The sequence below is a fragment of the Gossypium raimondii genome, chromosome 8 (assembly GCF_025698545.1).
Source record: "Gossypium raimondii isolate GPD5lz chromosome 8, ASM2569854v1, whole genome shotgun sequence".
NCBI lineage: Eukaryota > Viridiplantae > Streptophyta > Magnoliopsida > Malvales > Malvaceae > Gossypium > Gossypium raimondii.
In genome coordinates, this window is record NC_068572.1 from 5,206,705 (window position 1) to 5,225,963 (window position 19,259).

Genomic DNA, 19,259 nt, shown 5'->3' on the forward strand with positions numbered 1-19,259 from the left:
CCTTTGACTATTGATTAATGTAACATTTATTCAAAGAAAAGCAAATTGACTAAAATTTGAAGGTTGAGAGCCAAAATGATTTAAAAAAAAGAATTAGGGTCAAATAGACAAATAAAAAAACATTAAGGACTAAATTTATCATTATGTCTATATAATATACATAAAACCAACCTACTATAAAAAGGGTAAAATTAGCATTTAATCCCTTCAAAATCTGTGAAATTACAAATTAATTAAATGATAAAACTACATTTTAACCCCCAAAATTTATAAATTAATTCTAACCCCTCCTTAAAACCATTTTCTGTGCTTGGCACATGTTGATGCCCTATATAGAGTGGACTTGGACCAACCTACCCTTGAACACGACATGACTGAAAACGAAATCAATAATTGTAATTTAAATATCGACAAGATCTCTTTTAATCTCAAGTTCTTTCAATTGGTTTAAGAAAAGAGATGGGTCTGGAAAATGGCGAAAGCAGTATGAAAGAGCCATTACTATTGCACCATGCGAAGAAGACAAGATCACTAGAAGTGGTGTTTCTAACTACTTTTGTTGCAGTACTGGGTTCCTATGAATTTGGCTCTTGCGTAAGTACCCTTTCACTCAATCCTCCTCTCTTTTACCTTTTCTTTGAATTTTGTTTTTGTTGTAATCTGGTCGAGTTGAGCTCAAGTTTATTTAAAATATTTGAAATTTATTGAGGAGTGTCATCTGTAGAGAATTAACAAACCCCTTCAATAGGTTCGATATTAGGATCTTATCCTATGATTTTGTCTTCTAACTTTGTCAAGAGCTCGAGCAAATTCATAGGGTAACTTTGTCTAGAGCTTTAGGAGATGACAGGTTCCAAAGTAGAAGTGCCTCCACCTACCAAAGTATTGCTAAGAGTAAACGTTGAGATTTCTTTGGTGGGTGGAGGCACTTCCGCTTTGTGAACTCATCATCTTCTTGAGTTTTCAGCAAAGTATAAAGGCAAAAACTCGAGGACAAAATCAAATACTGACACTTCGGGCCCAATATCAAATCTGTTGAGTGGGTTCATCATCCTTTCGTAGACGACACTTTATTTTTATGCTTAACTTTCAACTCGATTATTTTTTTGAACTCGAATTCAAACTGAAATTTCTCAATAATAATTCAAAATAATATAAAGCTTAATCAAACTTGTAAGTTAATTCAAATCAAGTTTTACAATACCCGAATCTGGTTCAATTGATGACACAAATTTCTCAAACTCAACTAAATAACAATAGAACGCAATTCAAATTTTATTCTTCAAATCAAATTAAATAAATTGCAAGCATAAATATCTTATTTATGCTCACACTGCTTGACTTTTAATTAAAAGGGATAAATATAAAATTATACATGAATTTTAGTTTAATGTATAATGTCATACATGAATTTTGATTTTATGTAATTTGATTTAGTTTTACAAAACACTAACAACATTATCGAATTAGCAACATTTTACGTTGGTATATTGCATACACAAATAATTATATTATTCAATATGAAAACAAATACATATTTATTTCCTTAAATATGTACAATTGTATCAAATTACAGATTAGATCAAAATTTATATATAAATTTAATATTTATTCCTAATTAAATTTTTAAAATTTTCAGATGGGATATTCAGCACCAGTTCAATCTGCTATCACAAAGGAACTTCACCTATCCATTGCTGAGGTTTGTTTAAGAAAATTATTTTATTCAAATAAATATAGAGTAATAAGTTGTATAGTAATTTCAAAATAATATCTTTTATCTATATTATTTATAAAATTTTATTGAGTTGGTGTAATCCATCTATCGGGCCTCAACTCAGTTAGGGAAAATATTTTAATATCTATTTGTATTTAATTTAAACCATATTATTGAGGATATTTTAGTATTTTTATTTGAAAAAATCAATAAAAATATGCGTATGATGAGATTTAACATTATATCAATTGGGTTAGTAAAATTTTAAAAAAAATCAATTGCGGTCATTTAGTATTCAGTAACTTGATATATTTATGTGTTTAAGTTTCGTTTTATTCACAAATTTAAATTTTTTCATTTTAATATCGTACATTAGTTTCAATTGTACGTTTTATTATTTATTGTATGTTATTTTTAAACATATATTTATAATCTAAATTCATGATTTTACACGTGTGATAGGAATTTTAATATATATAAAAATTGTAAAATAAGTTCGAATTAATGTTATTTTTAAAAGTAATTATATAAAATCGGATTAAATTATTCTAAATTTTCTAATGAATATTCATAACTTTACATTTGGAAAATATATGTAGTTTTCAGTATTTGGTTCCATACTGAACGTTGGTGCAATGATTGGTGCTATCACAAGTGGGCGAATTGCAGATTTCATGGGCCGGACAGGGGTAAATCAAATTCACTAAAAGTATCATACACCATGAATTACCATTTGTCCTTTTTCTCTATTAAAAAATAGATAAATCAATCATTACAGATTAGATTAAAAAATAAAATAGTTCTTCTGTTAAAATTTTTATCCATTTTACTATTAAAATTTGTTCTTATATCGTCATCATGAGGTGTACATGGCATGCCATATATAACTGTTTAATTTTTTCATTAGCTATGCCGCTTTTAGTAGTAAAATGGATGAATTTTTAATAGAAATGATCAATTTGCTCTTTGATTTAATGTACAAGAATTAATTTACCCTTTCTCTTATAAATGAAACAAAATATATGCTTTAACAAGTAAATTCTATAATATTTTTTCATTGTATTTAAATTATTTTAATTAAAATGATACTTAAATTATTAATTTTATCTCATTTTACTTCAAAAATGATACAATGTCAGTATTGGCTTTTGAGTAAAATGAAACAAAATTAATAAATTAAATACCATTTTCACCGAACAATAATTTTAAATATAATTTGGATTTTTACAAATAAAGCATATATAATATATATATATATTTAAAAATGATTCAGGCAATGAGAATAAGTTCAGGCTTCAGCATTACAGGATGGATAGCTATTTACTTCTCCAAGGTTTTACTCTCTTTTTTCTCATCATAAAATAAAAATAAAAATAGAAAAAAAAATTGATCGAAAGAATGGGTTTGAATTATACAGGGAGCTTTGTTGCTTGATATTGGAAGATTCCTGTGCGGATATGGAATAGGAATTTTCGCTTATGTGGTACCAATATATGTAGGTGAAATTGCGCCAAAGGATGTTCGTGGTGGCTTGGCTGCCTTGAATCAGGTTGGTTTATCTCATCTCATGTTATATAATAATAATCTCATTATAGATTCTGACTACATCTGGCTCTTTTTTATATAATATTTAGAAGTACTCATAGTCCCTTCTAACCCTTACATAGGAGAATAATGCGTTTCAGCGTACTCGAACTCACGTCCTCTTGTATTGATAACAATACTCATGACAATCGAGCTAAAACTCACACTTAAATTCAAATAATTAATATATAAATGAGAGCGCAGTAATGCTTGATGCCCCTTTAATTAATGGTAAATTTTCAACATTACATACTCCAAAGTATTAATAATTCAATTTAATCCTTTCCATTTCCTCTCTTTTAAGTAAAAAAAAAAAGATTTCGCCTCAAGAAAAAATTTCAATTAAAATTTTTTATTTTTGTCTAGACCTAAGTATGGGTCGACCCACCCGCCTAAACTCGAAAGTCCTTTTAAAAAGTGGGAATGTTTGGACAAAAGATAAGACTCATTTTCTAAACGAGTCAGGCCTCGGGTAAGATTTTTTACTCGGGCTCATTCCAACCCGAATCAATTGTTTTGATGCCATTTTACTATTATCTTTCTACTATTTTGTTGTTATTATTTGAATATTGTATAATTCTTATTTTATTGTTACTTTTGCAACTATTTTAGAGACATTTTCTTGTTAAGTTGCAATTATCTTAGTGTTATTTAAATATAAAGACTTTTATATATATATATATTCAATTTGTTGAGAAACATTTATTTTAATATTTTTAATGTATTTGATAAACTATATTTTTAAATTTATTTTAAAAAAATCTTAAAAATTTAATACCCGTAGGTTGGACTCAAGTTTAACATTTTTAATATGGGTTTTTGGTAAATACCAATCTTTAATAATTCAAATTCAATACATATTGAATTAAATATTAAAAACTCAATAATTATATTTTCAGCACTTAAAAATTTTTCATTAGTTTATTAAACAACTTAGTTCAATTATACAAAAAAAAAGTTTTATATTAATTTGGTTAGATACATGTAACTTTGATTATCCAATTGTATTTTGTGATAAATATAACTATTTTCATGTAGTAAGTAAATGTAAATTAGTGTTACATCAATCGAATGCTAGTGGTTTGTACAATAAATTAAACTGAAAAATTCATCCGCATAATTGCATAAAATTCACATATCAATGTACACCAAATGAAGGGTCATATATAATTTTAAAATTTATCCTAGATTATTATATTGTTTCAATATTGTTTACTATATAATTTTTAAATTATTTATATATTCATATAATTTTATACAGACTTATAAATTTTAATATGAACTCGAAACTCCAACTTAATTAATCTGAATCTAAATAGAACATAACTTGATTTAACGATAAAAGGTCAACAATGCGAACTCGTTCAACCCTAACCTAAATTAACCTGAACTTGAAATGACTCAAAAGCAACCCTAATTATCTAAATTAAAAATAATTCCACCATAACCCTCAAAACCAAATGAAAAAAAAAGAATTAATCAATCCAAATTAACCTAATTAAAACAAATGCAACTTGTCCAATAATACCTAATTTTTTATTATCATATTTTAAATATTTATACAAGTTCCGGTATATATTTATCAACCTACGAACATAAAGAAAAATAACATAACGTAGATATATGATTGAAGAAACACATGAATACCATAAAATGAATTAGTAAAATGTACTAATACCAAATTATATAAATTTATATTATGTTGAATAGAAAAATAATATGAATGCCAACCAAACACACGTCAAACATATAGTTTTGATCCCATAGAGTTAGATAAAAAGTAGCAACAAATCTAGTTTTATCATTCCCTAATTATCTCTCCTCAGTTTTAATCCCTTCACTGACTTGTCTCACAAATAATAAAGCATCTTCTTGGATTGCTTTATAACATGCATTCAAGATAGCTTTTATATATTTTTATAAGAACTCTCATTCTCAAAATTATCAAATAAGATCTAATCTAACTTATGATCTTAAAAATTTCTTCATTAGAGTAATTAAGATTGAAGCATAAAAAAATGAAAGATAAAATAAAAAACTCCAAATTATGAGAATAACATAACAACTTTAAATTCAAATAATAAACATAATTTTTTAAGTCTAGAAAGGAAAATGATATAGGTGCTTTAGTTTAAAAGGAAAAACTATGATCTGTGAGCAAAGTTCAACAATCACAAAACCATCCTAACATAAAATGATAAAATACTTTTCGATCAAAGGCCATAATAGAAGCAAATAGATAAATGAACTCTCATTTTCCCCAAGGGAAAACAACATTTGACTAAAGGCCATTGTTGGGGTTGATGTTGTCACCAAATTGGAACATCATCCCATTGTCTCCCACATGAGTTTGAGGGTTGTTGTTGTTGTTGCTCATCAGTTCCATGATCCATTGTTCCCTTTGCATTGGATCCATTTCGTTCACATCTGCTTGCACAATATCCTCTGTACCTGTCATCGGCATCGCTTCGGGCATTACCATTTTCATCGGTGGCAGTGCAACTAGGGACGAGGATGATGATGATGACACCCCTTGAGGATTAAGGGGTGTCTTAGCAAGTGCATCTATCCTCTTGTCAATATCACTCATTTTTTTATCGAGCAGCAAGTTGATTTCACTCAAGGCCTCAAAGTTCAAACCATGGATGACCCCTTTGCCGCAAATCGTATTGAACATGACATGGGTCATCTCCTTTTCCCAGTTTTCCTTGCAATGCTTCTTTAGCTGCTCAGCTGCTTTGGTGGTCTTTTGGGAGAGGAAGCTCTCCTGGTTCAACATATTCTTGTTTTTCTCCATCTCGGGGATGGTCTCGAGCTTGGAAAGCACTTGTTGGACTCCCATGGGGGAAGGCCAAACCTTGGGTTGGGACTCATAAGGACTGAACATGATAGAACAAGCGTCGATACCACAAAGGGAACTTAACTCACTTAGTTTTTTCATCAAACCCTTCGTTCTTTTCTTGTAGGTGGCTTTCCTTGTTGAATCATCAGTGATATAAGCAAGCTTAATCTTCTTCCCTGTCATGGCTCTCAAAGCAAAAGAGGATATTGGAATGGCTTTTTCTTTTTCTTATGTATTTATTTCTCAAACAGAAATTGGATGCTTTATATAGAGGTGAAGGGAGTGAAAATGCTTTCAAATTAAATGAAAATAATAGCCAATAATTTTAGTATATAGAAGATATCATTGTAATGCATTACAAAGAATTCAATCGGATGGGTTAGGTTTTAATTTTTAATTTTTTCCATGATTAAAGTTTCATGTAGATATATTTTATAAAGCGGCGCCATATGCATTACAACAAAAATTATTACGTATTTATATGAATCTTAGAATATAGAATAATTCGGTTAGTTATAAAACGATAAAACGACTTTCATCATGTATTTATACAAATAACGTAATATAAAAGATATGGTGCTAGTCCTTGTACAAACAAAATTTGAGACTTAGTCTGTACTTATAGTAAAAATTAAGTCCTCCAACTTTTATTTAAAATATCAGTCCAATAATTAAAATCGTAAGTATTTTCCATCAAAATTTATCAATTTGATAAGTTGATTAAGTTGTCCTCATATGAAGTGTTATATGATTGACTAAAATAGTCATGTTAAGTTGATAGATTTTAACGAAAACTACCAACCATGATAATGATGGGACTAAAATTTTAATTTTAAAAAGTAAAATGATTGAATTATTAACTTTTAAAGTATGATGGCTAAATCTTAAATTCGGTAGAAGTACATGGACTAATAGCACATTTTATCCATATTTTAAAAGAATCATAAATATTTTGTACATTAATCTATAAATGGTAATGCCAGATAAAAATAACGCATACATAGGTATATAAAAGGCAAGTGTTCACACATACCATACATGCATGTACACGATGGCAATTTTAGTTATTAATGGTAATAAAGTATATAAAAACAAAAAATTTATTTTGGAAAACTAAAAAAGGTAAAAAATAGCATTATAATACATAAATGGTATGTAGCAGTTATATAATTACCATGTTAGAGTGTTTAGTATTTAAGTAGTGTAAATTGTTAACTAAGAATTGTAATAATGTGCTATATATTTTTTCTTATAAATTTGGTAAATATTTTAATGTTATGACAAAAATAACAGAGAGATGATAAGTATGCCACCTAGACTAAGTATAACAACTTTTTTTTCTATATGAATAGTCAAATTGTGTAAAGGGTGAGCTAACCGTTGGCTGAAAAGAGATGTTGCAATCATTTATCTTCTACTAATGTTGCACCATGAACAAGATCAGATCGCCAATTAAATACAATCCCTAACGCTAACATTCATCAACTTGAAATAGTGCAATTATCAAGATGGAAGCATTGGGTTGATCTACATATCCATGTTGACGTAGTATATGTTGGTTGAATTGTTTATTATAAGCTTCTACTATATTTGCAGCTAAGCAATCAATCCAAACAACCCAAGTTAGAGTTGTGATCGTGTGAAGCCGAGCTTGAATATTGTCAAGCTCAAGCTTGAGCTCAACTTGAATGACTCGAGCTTAATCGAGCATCTATGTTTAAGCTCGAGCTTCACTCTAGATATAATTGAGCTTGAGCTCGAGTTTGATTAAACTCATTTACCAATTTTTCTGCTCAAGCTCAAACTCAGCCCAATGATTAAGCTTAGGTATAACAATATATATTAAGGCTAATATCATAATTTAATTATATAAAAATATGAAAAACTTGATAAGGTTCGCGAGCCGTCGAAGTCAAGCATTGTTAAACTCAAATTTGGCTCAATTGATAACTCAAGTTGCTTGAGCTGGAGCTCAACTTGATAATTAACAAATTGAGTTCATTTTTTAGTCAAAATAGAAATGCTTACGAAGACCACCGTCTCTTTTACACCCCCAACTCAAGAAAATGTACAAGTGCGAAACAATTGATCCAAAAATTTAGTATGTAATCTGCAAATCAAACAAGTGTCTTCAATTGACATACCTCTCTTCCGAAGCTCAACTTTAATGGAAAAAAGTTAATTGCATAGTTTCCAAAGAAATAAAATTATCTTGAATGGAACTTTAATTCTCCATAAGGATTTTTGTAACGCCTCAAAAATTTAACCTTTGCTTGCTAGATTCTATTAATGACTAAGTATATGCTTTAGTGGTTTAGAGCCTTAATTGTGTGTTGAGATTTGAAGTTTGAGTTTTTGTGTAATCAATGTGGAAGTATAATTTTTGTGCTATTCCGTAAAATTCCCCCCCCCCCCCCCGTTCCCTCTTCTTTCTTTTATTTTTTCTTTCTTGTCCTTCCTATCGTTTTCTCCTTCCCCTCTGTTCATCTTTTTCTTTTATTTCCTTGCGTTAGTTTTGTTGTTGTTCTGTCGAGGGAGTTGCGTATTTTCTTGTGTTTCACTGAAAGGTTATCAACATAACTTTTGGTTGTCGAAATTCTGTTAATTGTTGCTATTGTTCATTATTGAGAGATTAATTTGCTCATTTTCAAAATTGACAAGGACCGTACTTACACCAATCTGTTATTCAAATTATTCGAGTTATTCGAATTATAAAATTCAACTCGATTCGAATTCGAAACTCGAATTACCTATTCAAGTTGACTTGAATAACTCGATTCAATTAACACATAATTCAAATTTTTATTTTTTTTATTTTTTCGAATCAAATCGGGTTTTGCTTACCCCTAATCACAATGCTAGTGTTTGTACAATAAATTAAAAGGAAATATTCACTTATATAATTGCATAAAATTCACGTATCAATGTACATTGAATGAAAGTTAATGTATAAGTTTGGGTAGAATTTTAGGCCCATTTTTTGAACCGGACTCAAGACTTAAAATTTTACATTGATCCGACCCTATCCATGATCAAGTCTAACTTTGACCCCTAATTTTTATTTTTAATCTTATCTTGTTCCCCTGTTACACATTTCCCGACTTTACCCTTATGTATGTATTAGTTTGTAGTATTAACATCCTTACTCGACACTCGCACCCGAATCCGGTATTGCAGCTGATGATAGTGATCGGAGCATCAACGACGTTCGTAGTAGGGACAGCTTTGGAATGGCGAATATTAGCTCTAACTGGTACGATAATATTGAAGAAAACCAAAGAGTTTTCTATCTCCTTCCCCATGATTCTGCTGTCTTTTTTAAATAAATAAATAAACAAATTTATTTGTTTGTTTTTGAAGGAATCATTCCATGTTTAATTCAGCTCCTGGGTCTTAATTTCATCTGTGAGTCTCCGAGATGGTTGGTAAGTCTACATTTATATTTAGTTTAGTATGGCTTTTATCCGCGCTTCGTGTTAAGGTAATTATTTATTTTTTGACAAAATTATACAGTAAAAATTTAAAGATTGCAATATGTTCAAAGTTATTGTACTCTTTGTATATTTGGAATTTAATTTAATACTTTATTTTCAGGGTCTAGTCTATCTGTTATCTTGTTAAAATTCTTCTATTAAATCTGTAATTAGAATAAAGTTTTTAATCTAATTAATGACATTATAAAAGTTGATGTACCACATTACATCAAAATTAAAGTATAAAGATTAAATTTCATATTTGAGCAAAATATAGGATTAGATCTAGAATTTAACCATTTTCATATAATGTCAAAAAAAATAGAAGGATTAGAATTGATATTTTGCCATTACCTTCTCATGTAAAAAGAAAAAGAAAACAATTGACATTAGAGCATTGAATAGGTATCATGTAAAATGTGGAGGGATTAGAATTGATATTTGGCCATTAGCTTCTCTGGTAAAAAAAACAATTGATATGGGACAGATGTCATGTAAGGAAATAGGCATATATATGTGTGTGTCAAACATCAATAAAATATACATCGCACTCCTAAGAAAAAAAAACATGATTTTAGAGGCGACAATATTAAAAACGATAGTCACAAACCCCGAATATGAGTCATAAAATAAAAACGGAATATCACCAAATTGGATCCCTTCCAAAACATTAAAAAGAAGAAAAATGATTTATGATTTCAGGCAAAGGTTGGGTCTGAAAAAGAGTTCTACAGTGCTTTGAAGAGACTCCATGGAGATGATGAAGATGCTGTTTCTCATGAAGCAAATGAAATCCAAAGTACTAATTAAGCATTCCATCTTTTTAAAATTTTCTAACATTTTTTCTTTTTACGTAAAAACAATTCTGCTCAAAATTGTATTTATTTATTGACAGGATTATTTGGAAACCCTAGAGCACCAATCTAACGCCACTATGCTAGACTTGTTCCAAACAAGATACATGCATTCCATCATTGTAAGCATCCAAACTTTCGAGGATCCACATATATATATATAAGTACTCTATATTTGTGATATTTTCAGATTGGAGTGGGGCTAATGATGTTTCAACAATTTGGAGGGATAAATGGAGTTGCTTTCTATGCAAATCAAATTTTCACCTCTGCAGGTTTACAGTATTTTCTTTAAATAATTAAACTTCTTATATATACATATATATTAAAGAATATTTCTGTGTTGCAGGCTTTTCTTCTTCGAAAATTGCTATAATAGCTTTTGCCTCTATTCAGGTATTATTATTAATTCCTCTTTTATTTTGAAAAATGATGGTATATCATCTTATATTTTTTATTAATTATTTAATGTTATTTTAGTTTTTTATATTATTAACACATCATTTTGATAATTTTTTAACATGAACCCTAAATTTTAGACCTTAGATTTTAAACTCTAAATCTTAAATCTTGGACTTAGGGTTTTACGATTTATGATACAAGTTTAAAAATTGCCGAAATGATGTGTCAATAACATAAAAAATAAGCTGAAATAACATTAAATAATTGGTAAGAGATACAAGATAATGTGACATCTTTGTTTCATACCATCTTTTTCCCTTTTCTTTTATATCTCTAATATACCTAATTATTTTTATACCTTATTATCATGTTATTATATAAAATTTTGACATATTTATAAATTTATGTATCCATATTAGGTATATTTTAGTTATTATTGGTATTTAAAATTAAGGATAATTTGTGGTGATAATAATGCCTAATTCGATTATTACAGATCCCTATAACAGCTGTGAGTGCATTCTTAGTGGATAACTGTGGAAGAAAACCCCTTTTGCTAGTAAGTCCCTGAGTACTTTACCATTTTTCTTAAAATATTCATGCTTAATGTGTATTTAAATATAATATTAAAAAAACATGAGTTTGTCTTTTTCAGGCTTCATCAACAGGCACATTCTTAGGATGTTTTATTGCAGCAATATCATTTCTAATGAAGGTAAATCATTGATCCTTCTTTTCTTTTTTTTTTGGAAATATCAAATTTAATTTAAAAACAATAAATAAATGTTGTCGTATTCCTAGTACTTGGTTTTTATGTAAAAAATCTGAAATTCTCAGGAACACAACTTGCTTCAACAATGGGTTCCATTGCTTGTACTGAGTGGATTGCTGGTAATAAATTTTATGTAATTATATCATTATTTCATACAAAATAATTTTAAAACTGCAAGCAGATCTTCGTGGGTTCATTTGCAATTGGAATGGGAGCAGTTCCTTGGGTCCTGTTGTCGGAGGTACACTTCTATTGAAATATCTAATAATGAATGCAAATAGTAAACAGATACTGAAATTGGGATGGGGATGGGGATGGGGATGCAGATATTTCCCATAAATGTAAAGGGAGCAGCAGGAAGTTTGGTGAATCTAGAACACTGGTTTGGTGCTTGGGCTGTTTCTTACACTTTCAATTTCCTCATGGATTGGAGCCCTTCAGGTATTTCCTATTTTAATTCATCACAAAAATAATGTATAGAATTGATAAAAGCAATGTTTGGTGGAAACAGGTACATTTTTGGTGTATTCAGAGTTTGTGCAGCTTCTATTATTTTTGTCAACAAAGTTGTGCCAGAAACTAAAGGAAGAACCCTGGAAGAAATACAAGCTTCCATCAATTCTTCAAGTTCACAACTTTTATCATTTCCAAATTAAGTTGTTCAATTAAATTAAACTTGAGTTCAATTTTTAGACATTTCATATTTAGTTTTATTTAAGCATTTCATATCATAAAAAAAAAAAACATATTAATATTTATTAATTTATTAAAAGTCAAATTTCAGTTAATTTTAAATTGGTGTCAAATTTATTCACATTACATAAATATAGATGTGCAATTGAAAATTAAATACACTCATGGTAAAAACATACTCTCTCTATATATATTCGTAATTGATATTCATCCGAGACAACATAGGTTAAAAACATATTTTAGGGTGGTGAACAAATTTATACCAAAAAAAGGAAAAAAAAACATAAAAAACTGCATCTGTCAATAAATTACAACAATGAAAACATATATTATTCAAAATAACATTATTTAAAAAAAAAGTAATCTTCAATATTTACAGGATATCAAGCAAGTTATAATAGGGCTTGCAGCAAGTAGGGATTTGCATAATTGGCCAAAAATAATGATCCTCATCTCCCAGCTAATAACGTTGGCACTTATTTAAGGGGTCCCGATCACAGGACCGAGACTCCCTGTGCAGTCAGGCTGCTTTCCACCGGAGGTCCAATGAACCCTACATCTCATAACCTGAAACTTCAATGGCAAAAGACTTTTACAACCTGCTCAATACGCCTCCGGCAAAGAGGGCAGCTGGTTAAGTGCGAAGCGCAGGTTGTACAGCAGCACATATGGCCACATCTGCATTAATATCATAAGCAATAAGTATTTCGCTACGATTCCGACAATTTCAATGCAGTGAGACTTCAAACAAGACTAAAGTTATTCATGAAGACACAACTTCCCAAGCATTCTAGAACAAATTGAAAGAAGGCATGTATACATGTAGATACTACTCTCCGCAGGACTAGCAATCACCACAGGCATAATGCCTCAGGCTTAAGCTCATAAAAGAAGACAGGGAATTCAAGCAACAGCCAAATATGAAAAATACTAAACCCATATTCTAAATCAATGCTTGAATGACATATTCTAAGGCCTATGTTAATCAGGCACATGCATATCCGACATATACATTCAATTTTTTCCAAGTTTTTTCATGTATTTGGAGGATCTTTAAATAGCTATATCCCCGTACCCACGTCCAGATATACGTCAAACATGAGCACTTCAATAAAAAAGAAGTCTCAGAAAATGCAGTCTAAGGCAACTATTAGGTGATTCCATTCACAACCCAAAAAGGAGGAACAGAAAATGACAAGGACATATACAAACAACAATCCTTCATAAGGAAAACCTTAGCATTTATGTAGAATATTGTTGTTACAAGGTAATGGAAATGGTTATATACTGCTGTCTACTGGAATATATGCACAACGAGTGAACATCTTATTTGCAACTCAGTATATGTAATAGAGGCAATAGAAATTCTCTTATATACAGAAGTGACTGATCCAACAGAAAATTAGATATTGATAGAATTTTCAAATGAGACTGATATGAACTAAGCAAAATCATATAAGTACTTAATGGAAATTGATGCATAAACTAGTCAGACGTAAAGCCTTTATTTTCACAGCAAGCAGCATCTTGTTAAAATTTGGTACTGACTACTGAAAGAACAGAGAGCATAAAGGGCTTGGGTAGGAACTACGAAGTCTCTTTGATTGCTTTATATGCATTACTCAAAAAGAATGCAACTACTGAACTTACTGAATAAAAACGGCATTGTACTCTTGCTCGAGGCATATTACACATATATTTGGCATCATGCGATCTCTCTTGGGTTCTGCTCCGTTTTCAACTTTCAAAGTTGGATCTACAGAAATTAATGTGAGATCCCAACATCTTACACAGATAAGACCATAACAATAACCATCATTTAGACAGCATATTACCTTCATTATCTGGCCCTGATCTCTTAGCTGCAGCAGCAAGAACCCTGAATGAACAAAGTTTACAATTGAGTTTGTTATTACAGAAAATAACATAAGCAGACGCTTGTAAATACATGCCTCTCTTAAAAGGGGGATACTACTAAATGTTAATTGCTCTCAATATTCAATTCATACCCTGGTGTTTCTCAACAATTACTACAAGCACTCATCAAGCATACCTTCGCTGCAATTCACGTCGGCGTCTTCTCTCCAAGAAATAAAGGATTGCATGCTTGGTGATTAGGAAGGCGCCAAAGATGGTCAGTCCAAACGAAGCATACTTGTACAATCTAAAAAATTGGACCTGTTACTCTCTTAATTTTTTGAAATAATCACTGAAACTTGAAAATGTGAGAAAAAAAAGTCCCAAGTCTTGAATATTTACAACCTAGCCCACTTTCCAAGGTTGGAAATGAGTTGATCAATAGATTTGGGGGACACATAAAATGGTCCTTTATGGGGTTTCTGAATCCGAATTGTTCCAACGTCATCCTTGACAGCCTACCATGTATAGGAGAGGCAAAATGAGATAACCAAAATACAAATTATGAACCCAGTAATAGCAGCAACAAATTTCTAGCAAGAGCCAAAACTATGGCCTTGACTAAGTTATCTGGACCAAAGATCAATCTCAAATACTAGATCAAGTTTTGTTTCATATCCATTAAAAACTATGGTCAAACTGCTTCAGCACTGGGCCTTTAATGTTTTAAGATAAGACTTCAGTGTCCAATCACGTTGAAATATAACCTTCTACTCATTTAGGACCATATATGCATCAGGATGGACCACTTTAAAATTATACTTTAGCACCCCAAGTTCTTAAAAAAAATTTTAAAAAAAATTTTGATTTTCTACCATAATTGCACGCACAAGATACTTCTATACAAATATCCAAGAATTCAACTTCAAAACCTTGGTAGGGAGAAAGGAGAAAGCACCAAGCATATTAACTAGTACAGCATTGCAATTTCCTAATATTTATATATTTTTGTACACTGGAATTTGCATCGATATTCCTGCATCATCAGAAACTCAAGGCAATCATTATCCAAAACCTACCTCACCAACAACAGTCAAGGAAGAACCAATGGGAAGCACACGCTCTATTCTCTTGACTCCAAGCATCTAGAAGCAAAATTGGCCCTCAAATAAGCTTAATTCAACTGAAAATGTTACAATAAAATGGACAAAAAAAGACATTGGAGGAAATACCTTGAGACCTTGGAGATAGTCTAATGTTCCACGTACAATTGATCGGCCTGAATCTTCAAACACTTCACTTCCAACAGTTAGTGCAAAACCTGCTGCACTGCGAGCACCAACTACATATGCCCGACCCGTCCCATCATCCTATAATTAATAATTTAAAGACAATTTCAGAAAATCAGCTACATTAACAACCTCAATTCTTATGCAACACAACATAGTTCCTTCAAGTGTGATTTCAAATGACAACCACCTTAGAAACCCAGAAAACATAAACAATTCCAGCATACAACTCAAACTAAAAGGATGAAGAGAAATATGTTCTAACCAGGTACCATGGAACCTCTTTACTCATAGAAAGCATCAAAGCAGAATCTTGTATCCAAGAACCAGCATCATTGTGCTTTAGAAAATGCTGCTCGGCCTAAAGATACATGAACAAGAATTATTACATGCAAGCAGGAAAAAATCCAACATTAATGCTCTTTTAATTTAAGAAAAGAAAGTTACCGTTTCCTCTACTATAACACCTCTTAATCCACTATGTTCACAATTAATTGGGGTCTCAGAACCAACTCTTCCGGAGATTGTAACGATTAAAGGAATCACTTTACTTTCAATATCTAGCAATTGAGCTGAAAGGTGAAAGAAACATGGTATCATCAAGATACGGCGTAGCAAATTCAAATGATGGAAACTAATCAAATCATCACCAATTAAGTCTGTCACCTAACATTAATTTAATGATGAACATCTTTAGAGCAATAACAAGTGAAAATGCCTATAAAACTCACACCAACAATCAAATACATGTGTCCAACACCCATTTTTCATTAGTTAATGTTTAAGGTGGATAATACCATTTCTATGTTACTTGGACTCGAGTGCAAGTGTTGGATATAAGTACTTATCTAACAGGGGTATACTTAATTTTTCCTACGTTTTCCCCAATAGTTGACATAAAATAGGAAGTTTTAATTTTGAACAAGGATATGTGCTGAACACGAATACACAAGTACTTCAAAGAAATGAAGAGTTGACATACCATAGGATAATTTCCAATGTTATCCGAAGTTTTTAACATAAAATAATGAAAGTCAAACTGGTACTCAATAAACTTGCTGGCAAATCAATGATCAAGGACAATGAACTTATAGCTACACTCGTGAGCACTTGGGATGTTCCAAGGTAACAGATTAGCAAAATAACCAATAAATTCTTAAATGATCAATAAATGCAGAACCAGTTCTCGAACTTGATATACAATCAATCCTCTCTATAACAGCCCCATTTGTCGACCAAAATTTTGGATGTTACAGAGAGGCGGTTGTTATACAACTATAATAGCATTTGAGATTTAGATATATTTGAATTTTGAAATTTAAAAACTATAATATATTAATAATATTATTAATTAGTGAGATTCAGATTGCAGTGTATCTTTAATAAAAATTTGCAAAAGAAATTACATTTATTAAAGATTATTTTCATTTAATAATGTATTATTAATATTTTTATATAAAATTCAAAATTTTATTAAAATAATATCTTAACTATAAAAATTCATTTCATTTAAGAATAGAACTACTTTTATCAAAATTTGAGACAAAATGTTATAAAGAACTAATTTATTAAAGAGTAAGAATGCTGTTGTTATAGATGAAAAGCTCTTATAAAAGGTAAAAGCCAAACATCAAAAATCGGTTCTACAACAAACTTGATTATAACTTGATTGTTATAATGAAATGATGTTATAGAGAGGGCAGATAGTATTAAGTTGACACAAGTCAGAAAATGGTACAACTTAAACCAAATCCTAAATTATTTGCATACTTCTCACATTTCCTTCTAAAAGTTATAAAAACAACAGAAACCAATACCCAACAGCTATAAATCTCAAAAAATTATGAAGAAATCAAATAATTCACATAAATGATAAAAACGAAAAAAGAGAAATTAGCTCCATACCCAATTCCTTAAGCTGATTGACTCGAGTGACCGTCTTGAGAATCTGTGCATCCCTGTTCCACCGTTTTAAGCATGGAATTTCATTAAAACTTTCTTTTCTTTTTTTCCCTGAAATTTCTGTCAAATGCATAGATAAAAAAAAAACAAATAAAATCAGTATTACTGATACAGTTAACGGAAAAACTAACCTGCCACTGCTGATTCCAAGAAGATAAAGAGCGGCTGCACTCAAGCAGCAAGTGAGGCCGCCCCACGGAACCATATTAAAGATAGGGAAACTCAAAACGAAACCCTAATTTCTACCATAAATCAGCACCAGATTTTTTTAAGAATTGCCAAAAAAAATTGAAAAAGAGAAAAAGAAAAGAAAGCCAATCGGATTCCGGATAATGAATGCTTTAAAAACAAACGAAAGTCGAGTGAAACAAGAATTTATAGAAAAGAAAAGGAAAATGAAAGGAAGAAAGAAAGAAAGTAAATCTGAAGGAGAATAGGTGAAGAAAGGTCCAAGACACAAGAAAATTAGTAAAGTTAAAAGCTTTTATTTAATTTAATATATTATGGGGATGAGAGAGAAAGAGAGAGGGATAAAATGAAGAAGGAATTAGATGCGAATTGTGGAGGAGACCGACAGCCAACTCAGAGTTTATGGAACTAGGTAAAGAAGCTTATCTTTTGCACGCAAACTTCCCTTTTTCTCAAACAAAATACAGTTACTACTGTTACTACAATTATAATTTTAATAGATAGTATATTTGTTAAAATAATTATAAGATTCTACAAATAATAATTTATTTCCTTAAGGTTTCATGGTTTTTTTAATTTATTGCGGGTTTAAATAGTTTTTTTATTGATTTTATATAAAATTAAAATATCATTGTAATAATATTTATTACTTATAAAATATATTTTTAAATTTTGTTCGATAAATTTTATGATTTACTCATGACACAAACTTAATTAATGGCTTAATAATGGTAAAGATATAATGACAATCGTATTTAATATAATTTAAATAACCATAAATGGAAAGCAAAATCAATCATTGTAATAAAATAATAAATTAACGGACTATCAATCGGAATAAATCTAAAAAAGAACTTATATATGATGAGTGAGACTCAATATAAAACCTTAAAGTTCTCAAAACTTCTATTAAAAGTTTTCAGAACTAGACCGATAATCAAAGCGGTCAAACTATTTACCAATTCAATCGGTTCGATTAAAAAAATTATTAAAAAATTCACAAAAAATTTAAAAATTGGTTCAATAATTCCATATTGATTGAAGGCTCAATTGGTCTAAAACACCCATTCGCATTGAAAGGAACTCTACTAAAATATTTTTAGATATAATATTTTAAGGATTTTATTTTTGAAATAAAGATTATATGTTCATTAACGTAACTTCGTATGTTTGTGCTAGTATGTAGATAATGTACTTTGGTTTTATTTAAAATATAATGAAATCAAATTAGGTATCACAAAGTTCCATCTATCCATATTAGTTTTAAGTTTTTCATTTAGGAATAAAATATTTATTTTATATTATAAAATTACAATTCAATTCGTTTCAGCAATTACCATTTTGTGTCATGTACATCAATCCAAATCGAATGTATTTAATTATAATTTAGATCAAAACCAAACTATATTTTAAAAAGTCAATTTAGAACATTATAATTCCAATTCCAATTTTCTTAGGACTTTATTTGGCATTATCATTGTAGATGTTAAACAAGTAAATATTCCTTCATTGTTCACTCGGAAACTCAATCAATATATCAATCTAAATAAAAAGATAGAAACAACTTTTCAAAGAACAGCTCAAAACTAATTGAACCAATTTTTTAAATATATAATTTAATTTAA

The 19,259-nt window shown here is 29.9% G+C and overlaps 1 protein-coding gene and 1 pseudogene across 1 annotated transcript; one reads left to right on the forward strand and one right to left on the reverse strand.

Moving 5' to 3' along the window:
• The first annotated feature begins 428 nt into the window (after nucleotides 1-428).
• LOC105790463 (sugar transporter ERD6-like 7) lies at nucleotides 429-12,371 on the forward strand (annotated as a pseudogene).
• Nucleotides 12,372-12,621: 250 nt separating this feature from the next.
• LOC105790464 (E3 ubiquitin-protein ligase SP1) lies at nucleotides 12,622-18,037 on the reverse strand. The gene is made up of 11 exons (XM_012618072.2): nucleotides 17,577-18,037; nucleotides 17,389-17,441; nucleotides 15,931-16,055; nucleotides 15,749-15,844; nucleotides 15,427-15,564; nucleotides 15,274-15,339; nucleotides 14,600-14,712; nucleotides 14,391-14,501; nucleotides 14,173-14,216; nucleotides 13,988-14,093; nucleotides 12,622-13,015 (listed from the first exon to the last, which is right to left on the reverse strand). The coding sequence occupies exons 1-11, from the start codon at nucleotides 17,648-17,650 to the stop codon at nucleotides 12,913-12,915; spliced, it is 1,029 nt and encodes a 342-aa protein (XP_012473526.1). The 5' UTR covers nucleotides 17,651-18,037; the 3' UTR covers nucleotides 12,622-12,912.
• Nucleotides 18,038-19,259: the final 1,222 nt, after the last annotated feature.